Here is a 23,692-nt window from a genome sequence, read left to right on the forward strand (position 1 = left end):
TTGGCAAACTCTAATCTTCCCATTTTTGAGGCTCACAATGGTTTAAATCCTCCGGCAAACCACTCTGGTGAAGTCTTCTCTTGATTGTTGACTGACACACATACACCTACCTCCTGTAGTGTTTTTCATTTGGTCAACTGTTGCGAAGGGGTTTTGATGGTGTATAGAGCCAAAAAGATGAAAATTGTGTTGATAACCCAATATTTATGGACCCTACTGCACATAAACTCTTGCCCTTTATTTTTCAATGTTTTATTTCCCCAAACCTAATTTATGCTGTACAGCATTTTTTTTTTACACTTTTTTTTATGCTTATTTAAGTTCTGTGTTTTTGTACAAGTAAGCAAAGTGACCAAAGTCAAATTCCTTGTATGTACAGATACATTTGGCCAATAAAGCTGTTTCGGATATAAGACAGAAGAAGATAGAAGACTTTAACTAACAATAACACCCAAACCCACAAACTATGAGTTTAAAATTAATCTACAGGAAATAAGTCACCCTGTACAAACATGTTAATCACGTTAAGGAGGAAGAGCACTGAGGTCATTCAGAAGAGGAAACCCTACATTGTTCAGAAATCCGAAACCCTTTTCTCCTAATATCCATATCAAAGGTCTCCCCTGCTATTTTCCATGAAATCCCTTGTGTGTGAAAACCTATGGAGCTTTGGGTTTGTGCCAAGGGCATATGGAGATTATACACATCAGCCTACATGTGACATATTTCTTAAAAAAAAAAAAAAAACACCAGAACATATACTGTATGAGGGATTTGGTAAAAGCAGCACAAAAGCAATCAATTTAGAAGCCCAGCTGGCACACGCCTTTTGATCCGACGTTAGAGAGGGATGTCTGAGCTATACATCAATATGAAAATGTTCTGTGCATCTTTTTTTCTGCTGCTGACAAATACATCCACTGTATGCCATGTTCCCGGATGTGTTTAGGCAAATTTCAGTCAGGACTAATGGATGAGTCTAACACAAAGGCTGTACAATGAAGGAAATTTTAATTATTATAATCAGTGTTAACTCTGGCTGCAGCCTGCTGCTTTAACCACGATAGCTGCCTCCCCTCTTTTGTCTCCGCGAGGATTTCTATTCTCTGTATATTATCATTATCACCCTCAAGCGATTGATTGCATTCAAACACGTAAGTAAAGCGATTACTGCTCAACCCAGGTCCAGTCGACATTTCTCAGGACACTGCGGGCAGCTGCAGCTAAAACGTCCCTAAAAAATATAACACGGTGTTTTATAAGCCGAGGCTTTACATTCGTCTGAGGCGCCAGGTGGTTTGTTAAGCGGAGCCATTTGAGAAATCAAATCCGGAACCATGAAAGGTGACTGGATGAACCATCTGCATGGTAATATTTGTCACACGCTAACAACAAATCAGTCACTTCTTGCTATCAACACCTGGTACAAGCCTCCAGTTGACTGTAGTGCCCCAACAAATGGTACTGTTTTGACCGATAAGCACTTTACTTATGCAGCGTTAGGTCTAGTTTATATGCTGATAATAACAAAGACATGCATGTATGTACCTAACTGTACTTTCTGCAAACAAAAATGTTATTTATACTGGAATATACGCCTTCTATCACTAAAAGTACTTAGTTAAACAGATCACAAACATAAAACATCCAAAGTTAAATATCTTCATACTTCTTTCTTACCCTTCTTCTGTATCATTAGTAACGCAGTGATGATTGAACGTTCCAAACATCTGAACTCCCAGAATTCCATAGAGCAGGAGAAAAAACAGCAGGAAGATTGACACACTCCAGATCTGTTCCCCAGATCGCCTGCAGAGAAGGACAGAACAGAACATTAAGAGTCACACTGCACATGTCCCTTCCCATTAATTGCAGAACACCACATTAAAGAGAAACGCTATCGATGCTATTGTACTTCAGGATGTTGGTGATGCGGGAGCGGGGAAGCTCAAAGCGGAAGTAGATCCTGAAGGCCCGGATCATAATTAGCGCTCGGGGGATTCTCAACATCCCCCAAGGAGACATTTGATCCACAAGCTCCGCTATTTCAAACACCTAAAACAAAGACAAGGGGATTATTACACGTGCTGGAAAAAAAAATAAAAAATTATTACAGCAAAATGCAAAAAAAAAAAAAAGTGTTGTAATATACCTGCAACACCAGGGAGACCCAGATGAAAAACACCATGATTCCATCAAACATACACCAGCGATCCTTCACATAGGAGTTATCCCCCTGTGTAGACAGAGAACACAGACAGAAAAGGCATCAGCACTGAATCACTGCAGCTACATATGATCATGATTATACTTTTTTTAAAGAAATTACAAGTATTCTATCACATAGAAAGGCTTCTTTGATGTTCCTTGATGAATGATTCTGTTAATATGTCTGAAAATCCAACAGAGAAAGTTTTATTTTGATAGGAAGTCTTTGCGTGCCTTAAACTAATGGCAAAGCAATATTCAAGAAAATACAACAAACAGAAAGTTAAACTGCTGTGCCCCTTTTGACGGCTTGACCGCAACATTCAAATAGCCTGTTTTCAACATGATAAGACCGAAAAATAATTTTTAAAAGGCCCCGCTGTGTGAACAAACTGAAATGTCAAGGGGCCAGAAAAAAAAAAACGGGCAGACTTAATTACCACTTAGAGGAAGAGAGAGAGTCTGTAAGAAGCTCTTAAGGGGTCAGTCTTCCACAGGAAGAAAGGCTGCAAATAGGAGGGTGTGTTCTGAAACACTCTCCAGATAAGAACCATGTTTGATTACACACACTGACAAGAACAAAAGCGTGCAATTACTTTCCCACCTCATCAGGACCATTTGTTTTGGGCAGGGACTTGTCAGCAACTAGGTACACAACACAACTTATAAGTATCAGTAAATCAAATTATAGGTACGTTGGCTATATCTACTCGGGGGCATTTTAAAACTAAATCATTTTCAAATTAAATACATCACACATGCTTCATTTAAAGTCAACTAGCATCGCAATTTTACAGACAATGATGGGTTTTATGGGCGATGAAGAACTAAAGGAAATTCTACAATAACGATGCAGATATTCTCTAGTTTCATACCATTTTCCTTCCCCCTGTGGTTCTTATTCTGTGTCCTCCAGCGCCACCCTGTTTGTTATCCTTGATTTGCCAATTAAGCTGTCCACATTTTTTTATGGCGGTAATTACGGTCCTTTCATCTGCCGGCTGTCTGTTCCTGGGTGCCACTATAGAACATTATCGGTCTACCTCAAGTTTGAATTGTGTTGATTCGCGTGAATTCGAGGCTCAGTATAACTGGTGAGGCTGAACGTCAACTCTGACAAAAATCTTAGCACAGGACTGAACAGTACTGGCTGAGAGGATGGACAGACAATAGAGAACTGACTTGGTGGGCCACTCTGCAAAATGGTAAGGAAACAGAAAGAAAGGCTAACTTGTAATTTGAATTGAAATTACTATTGTTGTGTTCTCCAAACAGTTTTAGGACATTTTTAAGAGATTTAGCTCAGTAAAACAAAATAAAAATACAATCATAACCAAACATCTAAAAACTGGCAAACTTACATTACCGTATCTTTATTGCCTATTATCAGCTAAATTAATTCAGGGGAAGTCATTTTTGAATGACTGTGCCTACAATTAAACGTAATACCGTATAAACAAGTCGGCATCAATTGCCCCTTGGGGACAAAATAAAGTTTTCTGAATCTAAATTCTAGCCACTTTGGAGCATTTCACATTATGCCAACATGTGGTGAATCAGGACTAGATATGGGCATCGATCACCGGTTCTTTTAAAAAAACGGTTCCAACTGGTTCAATTCACCGATACCACTATCCTTCATGCTTATCGAATCCCCTTATCCATTTTTAGTGGCGAATCTTTAAATCTCAGGCCGGAAGGTGGTGGTAATGCACCTAAAAGCTGTTTGCCAACCGCCTGGAGCACTTGTGGACGACGCACGTCATTAAATACAGAAAGTGCCGTGTGTTCGACAATCTCCGGTCAACGAGTGCAGGTATCACTAAGTCCCAGCAGAGCAGCACTAGTCAGGATCCAGTGACCAATTTCCTATGTTTCTTACACATCTGTTGTTTAGAAACTCAATAAAATTGCTGTTTTTTTACACGAAAACCATGAACGCCTGCTTTTTCTAGACCAAAAATCCACAGGAGCACTCTCGGTGGCTTGATGATTGGCTTTCATTCACCTTCTACGTTCACACATTTCGATATTTGCAGCACAGAGACCACCTCTGGACCTGGCATTAGCAGTGGGGCACTCACTGATGGCAGCAGCCATCCCCAGCAGGGCGCAGTCTGACACACTCAAAAACAGTTTGGGAACAACTAAGTAAAAAAAAAAACATGAAGAACAACACAAGGTGTTGACCTGGCCAAGTTGCAGGAGACCCTCAGTGAACCCATTCTTTTATGAGTCACAACTGCTTTGGAGGCACAAGGGAGAACTACACAATTCTGGGAAGGTGGTCATAATGTTATGATTGGTGATTGGTGTATATTTTGGCATTCTGTGAATTTGTACAAGGCCTGTTTGATTAATACAGAGAGTAAAACTAATTATCTCTGTACAACGTGAGTTTTCACTGAAACTTATTGCTACCTTTAAGAAATACATCTTACTAACAGAAAAATGTCTAGAATCACATTTTCCAGACATGTAAACCAGAAAAACTATTTTTGCTTGAAGTTTATCCTTTATCGGTCATGTCAGTCATGGAAAGTTCATGATCGTGTATCTTTTTTTCCCCCAACACGGGATTTGTGCTTCTTGTGACCTTCCGGTGAAAACTGCCCACAATCTCAGCCATCAGCTACCTTGATGATTCCCCTGATGTGCATCTTGGCGATCATCTCGGCGGTGTAGAGGAACATGAGCAGCGTGTCCAGCTTGAATGTCACATACTGCAGCGGAGGGTAATGCTCGAATGTCTTCGGGGTGTTCATACACACGGAGATGACGCTGATGATGGCACAGGCTCGCAGCAAGGAGTGCACCCACTGCAAGAAGAGGAAGAAAAATAAAAAAAAAAAATTAAAAAATGAGTCCTATCCTATTATAGCCTTTAGCTGCACACAATCGAGGACACCCACTGGTTTGTTGATCCAGAAGATGTCAGCGCTGTCCGCGAGGGTCTCGTCCGGCCCAAAGTCGGTCATGGGCTGGGCCTCGACCCGTGAGCTCTGTTTCCTCTTCAGCATGCTGGGGCTTGCCGTGCTATACAGAGAGTGGATCTGACGGAGAGAAGGAGGCGGGCGGCACAGTGACCAAAGCTAAATGAGGAACAGGGGAGCACTCTGGCTGCATCCAAGTCTGGGCAGTGCAGTGGCAGTACAACGGTTGTAACTCCAATGTACTACGATCTAAATAAATTAACTGCAATGAAACCGACTACAATAACTAACGTCAAAATATGACTCCTTTAACATGAACACAAGTGCAAATCTTAGGTTAACCAATCTCTAAAGTACTCAAGTATTTAAAAAAGATGTGTATCAATAGTGGCTTCTTGATGTAATTACATCAGGCTCTACTGTGACGTTTTATTCCTCAAAGTAAACTTCCCCGACTTGAATTGCCAGAGCAGATGTTTGTACTTTAAAATTCAACGCGTTGCACTGTTGAATGGCCACCGTGATACACAACGTAGCACACATGGAACACAGAACAAGTGTACTCGGAACAGCTCCTGCAACTTACCATCTGAAAAGATCATACATGATCTCGGTCGTATTTAGCACCAAGCTGCCACTAGAATACGCTGAGGACCGCGAGCGGGTGTGACTCGCATGGCCGCCTGTGCGTTTCAATGTTTGTGTGTGTCTCTTTTTTTTTTTTTTTTTATGAATGTGTGTATGCAGAAAAAAGAAAACTGTACAGGCCGTTTCAACAGAAGAACACAAGAAGAAATGACACTCTGAATGGAGACAAAGCGCACATACCAAAGGGAAAAGTAAAGCTGAAATTGCTCCAGCACTGCACATAACATGCGATCAGGCATACCCTGTAAATAACACACAACAGTTAGTCAACATCATGGCTTATATGGTGTACAGTACACTACCCACATCTACAGTACGCTCATAGAGACAGGAATGCCCACCACGTCTGACATCAAGGCATATATGCGACACACTCCGTGAGTGAGTGACTGAGTGACTGAGGTGTTGTGGAGGAAGAAGATGGGGTGAAAGAGGACCAGGGGGGACTCACTGTGAGGCTCCTCATTGGTGCGTTCATCCCCAGGTCACAGAGGGGTGGAGAGACCAACCGCGAGAGAGAGAGAGAGAGACTGGAGACGCAAAAAGGAGAATGTCCTAAAGGCCTGGAGGTCCCGCAGCAGCGATCAATGAACGGTAGCAGTCATAAAGGCGGTAAAGAGGGTGAGAGAACATAGTCACATGTGCAGCCAGGTGCAGCCTCAGCACAAATCTATAACATTGATTCAGGTCCACCAAACAGACAAAGGTTGCCTCTCTTATCTCCAGCGGTATAAAGCCATGCTAATAGTTATGGTTTTACTTGTTCAGACTGTGAAATATACCCACCACAGTGTTTTCACGACATTTCAATGCGAACTTTTCTTCGGCAGAAAGTCGTGAAACGCGTTAAAAGTTAAAGCCTTAAATTAAAAGAGACTCTGTCGCAATTTTTTCAGTGGACCGAGTTCCATAATCTAATTCCACTCAGCTCCATTATACAGAGGCAGCGGGCAAAATCTCAGAGATGGATATTGCAAAACCTCAGCAGATAATACCAGAACTTTACGCCAGAGGCAAGGTACGAGAATGTGCATGTGGATGGTGAGAGAGTTTTAAAACTGGGTGAATCAATCAGCCGGGAAGCGGCATTAAATTAATATAAAACCATATTGTGACACAGTAAATGTATAGAGCTGGAAACTGAGCAATAGATTCCTGTATGTAAATTACTCGGCTTGTTTTAGCATCAAGGGGAAACGTTTCCCAAAGCCCACATGAAATGCATCATCATGTTGCAAGCACATGGTCAAAGGATTATGCTTATGTCTATCATTCAAAGACGCTAGTATATCAAATGTGAAATTTGATTATTTTTTTAATTACTTAAATTAAAATATTAAAATATTATTCCCATTCTAAAATGAAAAAAATGCACAAAAACATCAAAACGCCCAGTTAGGATGGCTGAACAAACACAGAACAATGTAACTGTACCACCCTTGTTTCCTTTTATGCTCTTACCAAGAAAAGAAACTGTCCATCCTATAAACCCCATGTAGTTAGAAGCAATTTCCCAGTGTAATTGCTAGACTTAACATATGCAGATGGAGACGTGAAGAAGAGTGAAAACAAAATTACAGGGTCTAAGTGTTATTATGTGGGTGTATAGGTGGCAAAGACTGCAATTACTTTCCCATTTGGAGAAAGGACATGTTCCTCACGGGCAGGATGCGATCTCTGCGCAGAATAATTGTAACTGTGGGTATTTGTTTGAGCATGGGAACTTTCTTTGTTGAAATTTTATTCTTGAGTGCACCGCGGCGGCATCTTCTCGCAGGAGACGGGAAAAAGTTTGAGTGCACTCTGTGGAAGTTGACGCAAAGTGTCGAGGTATTTTCAAGTTAACGGTAGGCTCACACACCATCTAAGGAGGCGAGCGCGGAGTGGCCACATTAGCAAGTTTAATTTTAATTAAAGGTGCATAAATCAACATTTTTACAGAGGCAATAATTAAAATGTTTCGGTGTTATGTAATGGAATCCACTCAGTTTGAGAAACTTTCTCGCTGTTTTGATTTTACAGCCCACAAGCTCCACTCTCTTAAAACCTGCTTCGCCGTAGGAACAGACACATCTTTACAGCCCACTGTAAGCCACCTGTCGCCCACCGTGGAATTTAATTTCTGGCATAATAATTGGCCTAAATGTTTTTGCAAAGATTCTTAGTCCTCCAGGTTACAGTAAAACTAAAAAACAAAGGCAGCTGAACTTGAATTGTCTTATCCATATGGCATCTTTAGTTATAAATGGAACATCTGTGAGTGAGGTTAGTCTAAACAACATTCTCTAGTATGTACGAGTTCTGAGTTGTTTACAGACACCAGCCATAAGAGTGGATTCATAAATTAAATAAAGCTGGAATTTATGACTGTAAGTTATTCCTACATTATAAAAATCTCATATATATTGATGTAAGTCAATCATTTTGATTTTTTATTATGCCAGCCAGAGTTTCTCTGACACCACAATCACCCCATACTTCATGAAACTGGGACTGGGAATAAGCTCATGCATGAACATATACACTAATCAGGTGTTATGTAAAACATCGCTAATAACTTTTGCTAGAAGTATGCAAGGCTGTAGATTTCAAGCAGCGAAGATTCAAATTTCAGCAGCAATCTCGTAGAGCATGTGAAACAGCATGTGTCCTCAGAGGGAAGGGAGAAAAAACTATAAGCTGGACCTACACATGAAAATCACATTCAAACTAAACAAAACAAACTGTATCTAATTCACTCAATTGTGACTGTTGTAAACAAATAAATTATTTTGTACCTTAGCTGTATTAGTTTGGGTTTGTTTTGTTTTTAAGGCACCGGGCATCAGATCAGTACATAGGACCAGCCAATGCATCAGCGGTCGCCATTAGGACCTAAGAATCAGGAAGGAAAAAACTTGAATCACGACTAATCTTGTTTCAGTGTCTCTCAGATTAAATCTCCACACACATCATTTAATTATGCGTACCATAAATAAGAAACACCTTGGTGTTTGGGTTAATGTTGCAATCAGTAATGTTTCATTTGCTTGTTAGACTGTTGTCTAATTACTTCAGGATTTACAAGACGCCACTCATTTTTGCTTTTTGACAACACACAATGAGCTACTTAGACATTTGACCGATGGCAACTTGTGTAAAATGGCTGGATGTCACGCAGTAAATTCACATCCACGCTGAGATTGGGATGAATGACACCGGCCGATCCAAGGTTACTATGGAAACGACCAGGCGTATAGTTGCTATACTGACGGAAAAAACAAGATAAATACAGCACGTATGCAAACATAGGAGCACGCATATGTGCCCAAACGAAGCTAATATCATATGTGACAACCTGGCCACGTGATAGTGTAGGAAATACACGACAAAACGTTATCAAGGCCTACACCGGAGGACGACATTACCTCCACTTCCTGGAGGACCAAACAAGCTAGCGCGGAGCAGCACCAAGCCTCAGCCGCATCCTGAAAGACAAACAGCTGGACGTCCAGCTGCATTCATCGTAGCGGCACGTTAAGAAAACACGGCGAGTCACTTACGAGAGGAGGATTTCCCTTATCTGCCGTGTCTATCCCTGTCCATGACATCAGCTGTTTTCCGGGTGCGTTGGGATGTATGTGGGAGAGTGCGGGAGCGCGCAGGTGGAAATCACATCTACGGCACCAGCGAATGCTGCGGAGGCGCGCATCGTCTCCATAGTAACGGTTTAAGCGCCCCGTGTCGCTGCATCACAGCCTCCAAAACACTTGATTCTATTCTCATTTGATGAACTGACTACTGCCACCTTCATTATGTTGTTTTTATTATTACTAACTGATTAGTTAATTTCATAGTGCTTTTGTTTTGGTTTGACTTAACTATTTATGCACAAAGCCTTAAGCAAACCAGTGTGGAGTTCCTTTGAGTTGAAAGCTGCAACTTTCATTCATTCAGCATGTGGTGTGTAGTTGACATAGAGATACATTGGCAGAGCTCAAAATGTGCACACAGTTGTTTAAAGATCAGTTGCATCCAAACAGCCTACCATGCTGAGTGGCTTAAAACATGAAATAAATTCCGATGGGTGATATTTAAAGGTCAGTATTGATTGTCACAGGTTTTTATTTACATTTTGCAAGACGGGAAAAAATATTCCATCGTCACATCACTATTATTATCTCTGGTAAATATAAATAAACTTGATCTGTAGAATCACGGTGACATCGTACGATATTAACGTCTTTATACCGGTATGAACCTATGGACTGACTCTTGTACTGAACAACTTTCACAACAATCTTTTTAAATTAAGTAATTGTCATCATTTGTCCATGACAATAAATTGCCAGAAAGGATGCTAATTTGTATTTAATTTATCAAAATGCTAACAACAACCTACCAGTTACCAAATCGGCCAGTGATGATTTTTTATGTGAAAAGTCTTTGCTCTTTGGGCTATCAGGCAGTATTATGAGCAGTGACACTGATTTTGCTGCCAGACCCTAATTAAAAGATGTGAATATTACATGATAGGCTTACATTATAGGTTTCTATTGATATTCTACTCCAATAAGTCTAAATAAACAAATATTTGGTATTTTGTCTGAATTTCTACATTCTTTGTTCATGTGCATGAAGATACAAAGGTGAGGCACATATGACGCTTCTGTCAGCATTCAGCAAACTTTTTTTTATTTTTTAGTCACTTGCGCTTTTGTTCTATTATATTTGCATATTATATAAAGTGGCAGTAAGCCAGCACCAGGACCCGGCACCCCAAGTGTCGGTCTAGAAGTCTAGAAGAGATCCTGCGTTAAATGAATGTGAATTTTATGATCCGCTACTGTACGTTTTTTACTGGGATGTCAAAACATTTCAAGACAAACGGGACGGGGATTGGTTTGGATCTCATTTATCATTAACGGCGTCGAAGGAAAAGTTAGAACCATAACAACTGCACCGCTGAGAGATCATCTGGAAAAGGAAGGGGGAAAAAGTGAAACAAAAAAAAAAAAGAAATAAAAAAAAATTAGAAAAACAGTCTGCTTCTAATTACATCTCAAACTGGTGACTTAACTTTTCATTTTGGCAGGTTTTCCCGCTCCAGCTCCTGCCCAGGACTGTGTCTGGAAGTCAGGACTAATCAAAGGCACTTGCATGGAGAGCTCTGTTGGCCTCTGAAGGGACTGAGTCAGTTCGGGGCAGCCTGCTGCTCTTTCTCTGCTTCTCCTTTTCCCTCTCACTCTCTCTTCCTGTCCTGTCTGTTTAAGGAGAGAACGATTGGGACATTCCTTCAAGCTACTTTACTTCAGGTTTCTGCGGGATTTAAACATGCACACTGACATTTTGGTACAGTGCATGTTAGTGCCGTTGTTTCTGATCCTGCTCTCCGCCGTTGAGGACACTTTGTTACAGTCGGTGAGGTGAGTTACCGCAGAGTTTGTTTTTTTTCTTCCTTATTTTAGTGTAGTCTGGAGAGCAAGAAGGAAGAGGGAGGTGTTGAGGGAGTGTTGCTGAAAAAGATTGGAGAGCTTAGGAAAGCATACTTTGGAATGTATTTTCCTTACTTGTGTTACTTTCCAGTGCTATAATGCTGCCTCCAAAGTCGTAAAGTGACTCCCGTGGTAAAGTTTTGCTTCTATTCTTTACATTGCATGTAAGTTTTTTTTTCATTTTGGTTTGTTTTTTTGCACATAACGATATTATGACAGCTGTCACGATTATGGATTTGAGTGAGGATTATGAATTTCTAAAGTTTTATTTCATTAGTGCCCATAAAGATTCAAACATTTTTTGTGTGATATACCAGTTTGTGCTATCAAACCACTGGTTTAAAGAAACAACAAACATCTGCACTTAGTTGAAAGTGTGAAAACTGAAAGAAAACACACACGCACATTAAGTCAGTCAGCAGAACTGGCTAGAAAATTAGTATGAAGGACTCAGTTCTGTTTAGCCTGGCGTCCTGCGTTGAAGCCCCAGTTTGCAGAGCTGTAAATGATGCTATGGCCATATGATTTCAACTTAACTCAGCAGCAGTGGGGGTGTTTACGCCGAGCAGGTGCACCATGCCTGTGTGGTGATTATATTGTGCACGTCCTACTGTAGAGCGTATTTACTCAACAGCAGCGGCGAACCCACACATGCTTTACAGAAAGCCACAGCTCCTGTGAATCCAGGGCGATTACAGTGTTTCCGACACGCGTCCAAATACCTTGATTGTGTGCCAGTTATGTCATCCTTACGACCTGGCAGCGCAGAAAAAAAAAAAAAAAAAAAAACGGTGGGTAACTGAGGTATGTGTTGTAATCTCGGTGAGAACAGACGATGGGTGTTAGGAAATATCCGTGTCACGCTCAGCTCACATATCAGTATGTAAGCAGCATCTTAGAGCGCACGGATTAAGAGCTCCACCTGTGTTCATAGAAAAAATAATAAAAGCTTACAAAATACTGTAAAATGGTAGCACATCTAAAGCTTCCCAAATCTAGGTTAAAAAATACTTACATAACGTTTGTTTATTCGCATCGCAATGGCTTCATTCTTTTAAACCTGTACCTTTTTCTCGAAGATGTTTCTGTTGACAGGATAGGAAAGCACCTGGTTGTTTTCCCATACACAGCAATTACAAGTAATCGTCAATTAAACTTTTTGAAAAAGTTTTTGGAAATGATTCAAATGTTACCAAATAGAGCAGCTGTAATAGAAATGCTCATTAAATGCCTTTAAAGGTTAAAAAAAAAATGCAAATTCATAGTGCATGATATTAACAATACAGTCTGGGTCCTTGCTAAATAATGTTTAATCAGGCGTGCTCCGCGATTTGCATTTCAAGGATACGATAACCAGTGTATGGCATATGACAACCATAGTCTGTGGTGTTACAATAATTGGTTTCACTTCCCACTGTGGCTTTTGAATTAACAACAGAGAGTACTGACAATTTGTGATTTTGTTTTATGAAGCTGTCAGACACAAATGCATGTCAGTGGTAACCTATTAGCTTGGGTTGATCATCATACACCTCCGTTATATCAATGCGGCACACTGTTATTGTGTAGTTAGGTTAAAATGTTGTCTCTTTCTCATATATATATATATATATGTATATTATACTGTCCTGTCTCCGTTTGTTTCTCCTTACATGTGTAAATATTTGATAGTGTTATTTGGAATTACTTGGAGGGAATGCATTTATGGAGAAATCTTCTATTCTATATCATCCCATGCTAATCCATCTAAGCCATAGGTCTTCAACAGGGGGTCCGCGACCCCTAGAGGGTCCGTGGAGGTACTGGAGCGGGGTCGCAAAATCTTTGGTTGATTAGACATTTTTATATATATATTTTTTAATTTCTCCCACAAGTTTAAATGTCTTTAAAAACACATTAACATGAATCCAACATATTTAAGTAAAGGAATAAGGGATAGCTTAATACTGAATGCAATATAATAATAATAATAATAATAATAATAATAATAATAATAATAATAATAATAATAATAATAATAATAATAATAATAATGCATATTTATAAGTAGCACTAAGCTGAGTATAATATAGAACATATATAGTAGTTAGGGGGTCCCTACTTAATCTCTCCATCAGTTTGGGGGTCCTTGGCCTGAAAAACCAAGACCAATGATCTATGGTGATAAAGATGATGATGCCTTTCCCAAAGGTAAATAAAGCATATTGAATGCCTTCAACTCTTTTGTATGACCCTGATTGTTTTCCATCACAACTAGTTAGAAAATAAAAAACTTATTTCTTTAGCCATATGTGTGGAATCCTCAGAACTGGATGCTAATCAGTCTAAAAAAAGGTAGTTTAAAAGACAGCACAGAGAGTTTTTAACAGGAGGAAAGAGGAATGCCACACTACCTGCACCCAGGCTTGAGAGGAAATTGAGATTATTAACCATATTCGCCTTCAGCTGGTACACGTTGCCAGTTATGACAAAGTCCCGTTTCCTTGAGGTTAAATCAGAAGTGATAACCACAACCAACCAACCCTGATGAAGTGTCTCAGGCTGAAGCAGGGACTGTGTCAAAGACTCTAAGGTCATGCTTGATGATAAGATGCCGTCTGAATGGCACACTGTCATGTTAAATCACCAGAGCTCATGCTAATTATCTGACATTCAAAACGCAGCGTGCAGGCCTTAAAAGGGTGCCTGAAGTCTGTGTGAAATACAATTCGTGTAACCTCCTCGAGACGTGCTGGACAAACACATTCCATATTTAACTTTTAAGGAGTGTCAAGAACATTTGAGCTGTTGATTGTTTGAAATATGTCTACAGTTCCCGAACTAGACAGCTGGCCAGTATCAAGAGAGGGCAGGAATGGAAAAAGAATGTCAGACAGCTTCCAAATGAAACAAACCTCGCTGAGAGGGTGAAAAAAAAAAAATGGAGTGCAGCAACAGCTGCTAGAGCCTGCTAAATGAAAGGTGAACTTGCTTGTGTGCAATTCGATTTGTTGGAGTTTGTTGTGTGTTTGTTTCTTGATACAGACTCAAACAGACTGAATGTGCAATGAGAGTTTCTATTCTTAACCACAGACTTTTCTTTCTTCCCTGGCATTTCAGCGAAAAGGCCTCAAATAAAAATAAATAGAAGTTCAATTTTTGTTTTATCCCCGAATTTCTTAGTGAATTATAAGTGACAGAAAAAAGAAACAGCAAAGTAATGGAACCGGCTTCACCTTTCTGCCGAAAATGAAACTATGGGTAGTCGCAGAGTGCAAAAAGATGTGTTCATTTCCAATGTAACGCCAAGCTCACACATGCACTCCTGACAACACACTTGCCTTGTGCCTTTTTTGATGTTTTATGGTAGACATTGCTGTCATTACTGAGCAAAAAGTCAAACGTTTACACACATTTAACACATTTAACCTTTGACCCCTGGAGTCTCCAAAGCTGCCAGACAACTGACCTTCTTTCTTTCTTTCTTTCTTTCTTTTCTTTCTTTCTTTCTTTCTTTCTTTTTTTTCTCCCAGCCAGGTGGGTGGCGTGTGCAGGCTGTCCACGGAGTCGTCCCAGCGCCGCTGCCGGACGCCCGATGGCAAGATCTGCAGCGGGAAGGGAAAGTGTGACTGCGGCGTCTGCGTCTGCGAGGCCACGGAGCCGGGGAAGTTCTACGGTCCACGCTGCGAGTGCCACGACTGGGTCTGTGCCACATATAGTGGGAAAATCTGTAACGGTGCGTAAAGAGATATCTGAGCTGCTGCATCACTATTTTCTGTTCCATCGTTCACGGCTTGGAAGTTTTCCTACTACACGTGGCTCCACACATTTTACTACTTGGCCATGGTCTTTAGTGACAGGTCAGTAAGTGATGCACCAGATCATCACATCAGAGGAGCTAGAGGAATGGGCTCTCCAGCTGATGTTTAGCCAGATGTTGGTAGTATAGCATGGAAACCAGGCTACGGATGACACAGCACAGACACTAGATCAGCCTGGGCCCTAATAATCCCTTCATTCAATGTGATTTTCTCGCAAAGTGATACATATTTCAGACTTAGAGAGGTTTTATTTTGAGTTCACCTGTGTCTCTTAATTGCAGAGCAGGAGGGGTGCAGCATTGTGTCTTTGAGGGCCCACATTGCCTTGGCAGCACTTCAAAGGGTTTCATTAGTAATAGGCAGCTGGTTGGTTCAGAGACGTTACCGAGGCACAGGCTTTTGTCGGGAGGCGCAGCTTTGAACTTAGCCTGTTGCCTGAAATTTACAAGTGCTCAGGAATAAACACTCGAGGGCGCATCCACACACGTCGAATCAAGGTTGTTTTTTTTTCAGCAGTTTCACTTTACAAAGCTGACATAATCAAATACGACCACGAATCACAGGCTAAAAAAGGGATATGTTGATTGCACACTCACTTAAATAGCGAAACATAGCTAAACCTAATGCAGTATAATACTCCAGGAGATGCTATATTTGTGGCATTGTTTAGTTTTTATGTTTATGGTGCTTTTTTTGTGTTAAATCTGCTAGAATCAGTATTAACAACGGACCAAATGGCTACAAGTAATCCGAACGAGCTTTCACCTCATAGTTATAATGGTGCTTTATAGTCCATAATGATGCCATTTGGTTCATTCTTGCGGCTCACATCTGTGTTGTTTTCATGTGCAAGCAGCTGTTTTTTTTTAAACAAAAAATAAACAAAAAAAGCTCTAAAAACCTGTTTTTGTGCTGTGCACCAAATGGCACACAGACTTAGTGGAACATTTAGAGACGGATATTTCCATCAGGAGGTGGGCGAGGGAAAAAAAAAAAAAAAAAAATGCTCAAAAAGAGCAGTTAATATTGAAAATTATCGGGTATGGTAACCAGAAACATGAGCCCAAATGGATGCCAGCGACGCACCACGTCTGCTTATGTATAATTTAGGGACTTATGAAGTCCATGGGATATATCTTGCATGCATTTTTATTAAAATTAAAAATGTTTTTACATTCATTATGATCATGTCTTTACAAAATCCGTAATTATTTATTATGGAAACAATCACAAAATGACTACATATCACCAAAATGTCAACTAAATAACCCGTCCGAATTTAATAACAACCCCCGACCAATTAAGTTAGCTTATTCAAACCTAGTTTTAGTTAGTTTTTTGACAATATAGCAAATTTTATATGGAAAATAACAATTTTTGTTCTATGTCCAAAAAATCACTTTGAGCTAAGTTACCCATTACAAACATGTTACATCACACCTCTAAAGGAAGGTGAGTTTAATCCAAATCACATGACCTGCTCCAAGGTATGTCCTTCCTCCTCTTTCTTAGTTATTTAATATAAAATAGTGTGCGAGTCAAGTGTTGATTTAACACATGTCAACAGTGTTACTATATTCATAAATAACTTTAAATTTCAATTTACTCAATTGTATATATAATATTTAGAAGAATCTTTCCGTAAAAATGCCATTTGGTGATCAGCTATAGGCGGCCATGTTGATTTTGGACCTGAAAACAGCCAAATGTTAACTATGTTAAGCTCAAAAAGTCACACAATTATATATTGACCAGCTTAATAGTACATTAATGTTGTTCAAAACGTGTGTTTAATATACACACACCTGGTTATCATCAACACTACGTGTTAATTTGACTCTTTGGTTGAGGCTGTGCTCTTTTTAATCAAATGTGCAGAGCATAACTTCAAAAGGACGAGTTGTAAACTGTCATAAAGGTTTCTCATACGTTTATCTTGGAAGCAGCGAGAGGAGCCGATCGCCGTACAGTATGCCGATGTCGAGAGAAATCATTCTTTGTGTTCGGCGTCCGCTGTGGTCACTGGGCTATGGGTGTCAAGCTTTAATGGAGATATGTGTGCATCCAGAACAGGTTTAATGGAGTTATGTGAGCGCGCGTGTGCATGCACATGAGGGGCAGAGTGATTTATTTGGGTAGACAAGTTGGCTGCTGTGAGGAGCTCATTATGGTTCAGCAGTCTGGAGCGAGGCCCTGCTTCAGCCTGATAATGGGGTTTCACTCAGTGGTACATGGGGCTGTCAATGGAGCCTAGATGCATCAGAGGAGGAATGGGTTTTCACACGCACGCACACAGAATCGGGCTCATTCTCGCGGCGTGCCGCTCATCCAAACATACAAACAGGCACAACCAGTGACGTGCTGACACACAATTATACGCCCATGTGGATACAGGGCCCGGCAATTACATTCAAAGCATATTGAGAAGAGCACCCTCCCCGCCGCTGTTCAACCTCACCTCAACAGCCCATGCTGCATGCAGGGTCTGCCGTCTGAGATCAGCAGCCAATTTCTCTCCCTGCGGCTCCCTTATCTCTGCCTCTCACAACTGCCCACTGATAAGATCCAATAGATTTTTTTTTTTTTCTCCTGAGGGATAAAGAGTGTGTTTTTCTCTTCCAGTAATATTAGCCTTCCTGGCATTGAGACGTTTGTAACCGTGGATCAGATTCAGCTCAGGCTAATTCAGATCCAATCACAGCAACAGGTCGAGCTGGATGAAAAAGCAGGAATGTTTTTTTTTTTAAAAGATGTTAAATTTGGGCATGATAGCAGTGTTATTAAATACATTACAGGCGTGTTGGAAGCCGTCCTGGTGATATGCACCGATCAGCCACAACATTAAAACGGCTGAAAGAAGAAGTGAGCAACATTGAGCGTATTGGGACAAATCAGCGTTCTGTTGGGAAACTTCAGCACCTGGCATTCACGTGGGTGTTACTTAGACATGTTTTGAAGGCGCAAGGCAGGTGGTCATAATGTTATGCCTGATCGGTGCAATTTTAATATTGCCATTTGCTGCACTAGTTTCCTTTGGATACAGACAAAAGCCAGGCACATCGTGAAACACTTACATACAGTGCTACTGTATGTGTCTGTACATATATTGTAAACCACCAATAATGCACTTTCCCATTGCATGCTGGGACAGAGGCATTACAGAAACATATGGGAGTAGTTATTGTACTAAATAGCCCTTGTTCCCTTTAGGCATGAGCAGAGACAGATGAAACTTTATTGTTTCATTGTCAGTAAAAGAGCGTATTAAGCTCTAATTGTGAGTTATATATTTCTCCCCAGTTAACTTGCCAGGGCCACACTTCTCCGAAAGAAAAGAAAAATGTTTGCTTTTGGGATTATGTGCAAGAAAACTCCCATATGAGGAACTGTGAGGATTTCAAAAAGCATTTTCCACTAGTAAATTCTCCTTCTGAAACCATCTCCTCCCTTGTCCGGATTCCAGTGTTTGATGGTCTGCTACGAATGAAAGAAACTGACACCACTTTTGCCTAACATCATTCTTCAGCGACAACACTTAAAATATCATTCATTCTGTTACAATATAAGGGATATTATTTTTCACAGTCCTGAATAACATTCGTGACAGTTGCACTGGAGTTTTAACAGAATACGTGTTGATTTTGTAGAATCCACACGTGTTTTTCTTCCTAACAAATCCCATTTCATAGCAGAGCAACAGGATGATGACCTGGACTAACATCTGTTCCCCAACTGTGCAAAAACTGTCCTATCATCGCACTCTGCTTTTTTTTTTTCTGTTTTGTTGGCTGGGCTTAAATCCTCCTGTGCTGTCTCACTCTCCTCTTTTCTTTTTTTTTAAAATGAGCTACGGTGCATGAGAAACATAACCTCTGACGAGTGTTCCAGCGGAGGCCTTAACCCTGTATCGTTTTTTTGGAAGAATATTACAATCGAGCTCAACACGATGAGGGTCAACGTGGCAGTTTCCAGTCCTTTTCTTTCTTTTTTTTTTTTGCATGCTTCTCTATTTTCCCCCTCCATTAATGAGCCATGTGGAACACTTTCTCCTCGGCTTTCTGGCTGTGCTTCTCTCCATGTCTGTGCTAAAATAAGCTATGCACCGCTTTTAGTTTATTAGGAACAACTACAACTAGTTTTGAACAAGTCATTTACTGAATCAAATTGCACAGTTAAAAACAACTAAACCACTGTAATGGAAACATAAGACATATGGTATATAATAAACAAATGAAGCGCAACATCATGGCCACCGTCCTAATATTGTGTAAGTCTCCCTTGTGCCTGCAGAGAATGCTGCCTTCTGAGGGCGTCCTGTTGTTAGCGGGGGTCTTTGGGTCCTATGGGTTGAGGGGAGGGTCCTCCTGGATCATCCTACAGATACTTGATCAGTTTGAATTCAGAGGCTGGGTCAACACCTTGTTCTGTTTTTCATGTTTTTTGCCCTAAAATGTTTTTGTGTGTGTCTGTGTCAGACTGCATCCTGCTGCTGCCATCAAGGAGTGTCATTGCTATGGGGTGGGGTTGCCTGGTTTGATCTAGGTGCACGGTGCATGTCTAAGTAACATACACAAATTCCAGGTCTGCAATTTTCCCAGCAGAGAATTGTATTGTCACAAGATGGTTGAAATGTTATTGACTTCTCCTCAGTGTCAGTGTTTTTAATGCTGTGGCTGGTCGGTGTATACGTCAGGAGAAGTTTTCATTTTCTCTGGTAGCCTGAGCACAGCAATTAAAACCTTCCTGATACCATGCCACTATGAACACATTTTGGATGACATTTTAGTGCCGTTTTACGACTTTAATGAAAATAAAATGTTTTTTTCGTAGGGCAAAAACCAGGAGTATGTGGTGATCAAATAGCATTAAATGACTGAAAGTCTCTAGACACAGTATGATAGCGTGTGGCGTCACCTGTTTTGTTGCTACCGGCAGGCTGTTGAATTCAATCATTAGTTGTAATGCTAGCATTACTTGCTAGCATAACTTAATCAGGTTAAGAAATGCAAAAGATATATCTTATATGAACTGTTATTATGGCTCAAACCTATTGACCGATGGGGCCTTCCCGGGTGGAGTTTGCATGTTCTCCCTGTGTTTGCGTGGCTTCCTCCCATCCAAAGACATGCTTGTTAGGTTAATTTGTTGTTCTAAATTGGCCATGGGTGTGAGTGTGGTTGTCTACAACCAGTTACAGAAGATCAATGAACAAATAAAATTGTTATTACTTCCTACGGTGTTCACATATATGAACTGGTGTATTGTACAGTCACCAGTTCAGATATAGTAGGCTAACTTTAGCTTACACATGTGCTAAGTGTGATTTAAGTTACCATAATAGGTGTCAGTATGTAAGCACATTAGGCAAACGACTAAACTGTAGTAGTTTATGTGGTGCCATGTATTTGGATTTTGTGAACTTCAGCTGAAAATTAATAAACTTACCCTACTTGATTATTTTAGAATAGGAAAAGTTTCAACCTAAAGTCTGTGACACACTTCTTTTTGTGTGCATTTGCAACCAGCACCCTTAGCACATTGGGTCCAATGGCTCAGTTGGATCTAATTTGACCTCTTTTGGCAGCTTTTAGGCCAATTCATCATGCTGAATGGACAATGGAAAAAGTCGGTATAAAGATATCTCTTTGATTGGTTGTTCAGCTTAGCGAAGCATTGCGCGGGAGGAGAAACAGACCTGAAGAAATTACCAAAATGGCAAAGTTCATACGGCACATGCACATGTTGCACCTCTTCATCTCACCTGAACTTTCAAGTGCACACATATTTGGCCAATAGCATGATCATGATGTACGTGCCAGCTGACTGTTTCCTGTAGTCTTTGTGTTCATAGTGAACTTGGTGAGGACTCAGGGGACGCCCTTCATTGTCCTTTGATGTTGGTTTGGTGTGTTAGTACCTTAAGACCCAGGATCGCTCCTGGGATGTATTCAGAAAGGCTTTTCTGTGATTTATGCTTTTTATATATATTTTTTTGTCTTTTATCCTCAGAGGCATTCAGACTCAGGCTACCTTTAACCCACAGGGGAAAGACGCTGTTAAATAAACCTGTTAATAATTCTTGTTACAACTTGAATAGCAAGAGTGAGCCTTTTAGCGGGCGGCGGACAAGAGTCCAAACAGAAGTGACAAAAAAATAGCTTGTGTCTGGACCACATAATCTCCCATTTATCTAAATTTGTCTATGACCATGACCCCAGCCGCTAGTGTGGACTGAGGCAAGCGATCTAGAAGCGTCTATAACTTTGTGATTCTGGCAGACTGTATCATATGCAAAGGTGCAATCAAAAAAAATAAAACCCTTCCCCTGAAGCGTGGCTGTTTGGTTTTCTGTTTTGCTGTGGAGCCTTTCTTCTTCCCCCCAGCTCTGCCTTGAGCCTCTGTGACCCCCTGTCAAAGCCGGGGAAGATCCCACCCAAGGGGATTTTATGTCAGCGGCACACATGAAGCACACAGTCTGACCGAAGCTGTTCCAAAACTCCTCCCTCCAGCCAGATGCCATTTCCGTCTGTATTACATAAGGCTGTGATGTTGCTTGCAATACAGACGCATCATAGACATAATATAAACTAATCACGGGAGATCATTATTGGTAACCCGTCCAAAGTCACTAATAGGTTCAGTACATATTTTTTGTCAATTTCCCAGAGAGAGAGGGGAGGAGGGGAGAAATCACCAAATAGGAAGCCAAAGTGGAATGCAGTCCTTGAGCTATTACAGCCCATTAAATCGTTCCTCTCTGTAATTTTTTTTCTAGTATACATTTTGATGTGCTCTCACTTAGATATTCTGAGCTCCGCTGGGCAGTGTGCCTGTGCGGTGAGTCACCTAATGATTCCAGTGCGGGGCGCAAGGAGGAAAAAGCCACTCAAGTCAGTCCAAGTCTACAAGAAAAAAGGGCAGTTTTGATTGGGACCCATTACAGCCCCCCAAGACATAATGGTGTAGGAACAAGCATTTTTCAGCCACTGTGATCCTGCCTTCATTGGGTTTAAAAAAGAAGAAAAAAAATCTTTCAATTTAATACTAAAGGTACAATGAACGCCTAGGTGGAGTACCGTAAATAAAATAAAACAGAAGGATGAAAGCATAAATAGTTCCTTGTTCTGAGGACAGCGCGCACAGAGAATGAGTTATTTCCTGAGACAGGTGTCTCCGGGATCTTTTCCACGGAACACAAGCTGACGTGCTGTCGTTTCATGCTCCACAGACCACAGGGAGAAGAAAGCAGGGAGGAATAATCACTCACTGAAAATGAGTATCATGTTTACGGAGAAGACAGTCCAAACAAAGGAGGAGCGGAAGTGTCATTTGGAGGGGAAACATCAAGCGAGAGTAACAAATGAGCACAGTGATCATCTCTGGGAGTTTTTTTTTTTTTTAGATCTGCAATATGTAATCAGTTCCTGGATTTGGATGTAATTGAAAACTGCAGGATTGCCCCAACTGTGAGTGTTTTCTACTCATAGAGTCCATTTAACTACTCATCAGAATGATTATGGTTTATACTTCATTGTGAAGCAAACGCCAAGTTAAATATAAAACTCCCCAAAATTAGCATGCGGCATGAGTCACCATCCTCTCCTCATCAACGGTTAATCACGGCAACACTACATCACCTGTTATTACTGCCACTGATGCTGGCACAGATGCTCCGCATCGCCCCATGTCATTGGCTGCCGCGCGCCCTCGCATCTGTCGGTGGAGCGTAGGCAGGACTGTGACACCCTCACATCACGGAGAATTACTGCTCAGGAAGCACCGGGAAACATAAACCGTCAACAGACAGGGACCTTCCCACCCACATAAATTTTGGCCGAGCAGACAAAGAGGGCCATTTTACGTGTCGGTGTGATTGTCGAGCGCAGATTAATGGGGCCGGTGGGTGGCAGTGACTTTGTAATATTCTGCCGAATTAAGGTAGAGGGTGTTTAATCTAATTCAGCTGCAACTGTTATACGTGATGGTAGTAACAATCTGCAAAACTTAATTGACGGATCCGTGAAGGCACGTCCATAATTACATTCAAATTGTTTGTGCTGAGTGTGAGTCATTGGTCGATGGGTATCGAACTGTTCCATGCTCAGACAGCGATCTGCATTACGTATGGAATGAAGACATACAGCATTACATGATTATTTAAAGCCCAGACACAATGAATTTGTAATAACTTGGCATTTTAAACTTGTTGGTGCTTCATTATACTCGCCTACAGATTTAACATTTAAAAAGCGTCCCATGGTCCTCCCAGAGTCTTTCCATTTTTATACTTCAAATCGCACCAATTACATGAAAGTGAAAAGACTTTCCACGAAATTGAACAGCTCCCTTTTGAAGTGCACTTTCCATATTCTTATTTTCCTTGAACCTGCCCCCAACCGTCCCTTGAGCAGTATCGATAACGCGGAGAGACAGGGGGTTGGGGTGGGGGGGCTCGCATGCTGTTAATGACTGATGGATAGCCCTTGAAAAGGACACCGCATTTACATGATGAACGAGTCAGGAGAATGATTGAGCGTGACGTACAAGGCCCCTCGCCCGCTAAATGCAATGAGAGCGACATTTATAATAACTTGTCAGCGGCCTGTATTTGCATCACACGGTTCCTCCT

The 23,692-nt window shown here is 40.9% G+C and overlaps 2 protein-coding genes across 11 annotated transcripts in view; one reads left to right on the plus strand and one right to left on the minus strand.

Annotated features, from left to right (window-relative positions):
- nalcn (sodium leak channel, non-selective) overlaps positions 1-9,434 on the minus strand; it is a 67,514-nt gene extending 58,080 nt beyond the window's left edge. Inside the window, exons 1-8 of one of the 10 annotated variants that reach the window (XM_047601456.1) lie at positions 9,332-9,434; positions 6,241-6,352; positions 5,970-6,031; positions 5,121-5,261; positions 4,845-5,027; positions 2,153-2,236; positions 1,916-2,055; positions 1,681-1,809 (exon numbers count right to left, since the gene is read on the minus strand). In XM_047601456.1, the coding sequence (XP_047457412.1) occupies positions 1,681-1,809; positions 1,916-2,055; positions 2,153-2,236; positions 4,845-5,027; positions 5,121-5,261; positions 5,970-6,011 (719 nt within the window). In that variant the 5' untranslated portion in view covers positions 6,012-6,031; positions 6,241-6,352; positions 9,332-9,434. Of the gene's footprint in view, positions 1-1,680; positions 1,810-1,915; positions 2,056-2,152; positions 2,237-4,844; positions 5,028-5,120; positions 5,262-5,969; positions 6,032-6,240; positions 6,353-8,566; positions 9,160-9,196; positions 9,219-9,331 lie in introns of those variants that run through there. The other 9 variants (XM_047601458.1, XM_047601457.1, XM_047601455.1 and 6 more) reach the window with 9 other exon arrangements.
- Positions 9,435-10,737: 1,303 nt separating this feature from the next.
- Positions 10,738-23,692, plus strand: part of itgbl1 (integrin, beta-like 1) — a 44,296-nt gene continuing 31,341 nt past the window's right edge. The window contains exons 1-2 of the mRNA XM_047600869.1: positions 10,738-11,194; positions 14,776-14,978. Coding sequence (XP_047456825.1) covers positions 11,103-11,194; positions 14,776-14,978 — 295 coding nt within the window. The 5' untranslated portion in view covers positions 10,738-11,102. The remainder of the gene's footprint in view (positions 11,195-14,775; positions 14,979-23,692) is intronic.

This window comes from Mugil cephalus, chromosome 12 (assembly GCF_022458985.1).
Source record: "Mugil cephalus isolate CIBA_MC_2020 chromosome 12, CIBA_Mcephalus_1.1, whole genome shotgun sequence".
NCBI lineage: Eukaryota > Metazoa > Chordata > Actinopteri > Mugiliformes > Mugilidae > Mugil > Mugil cephalus.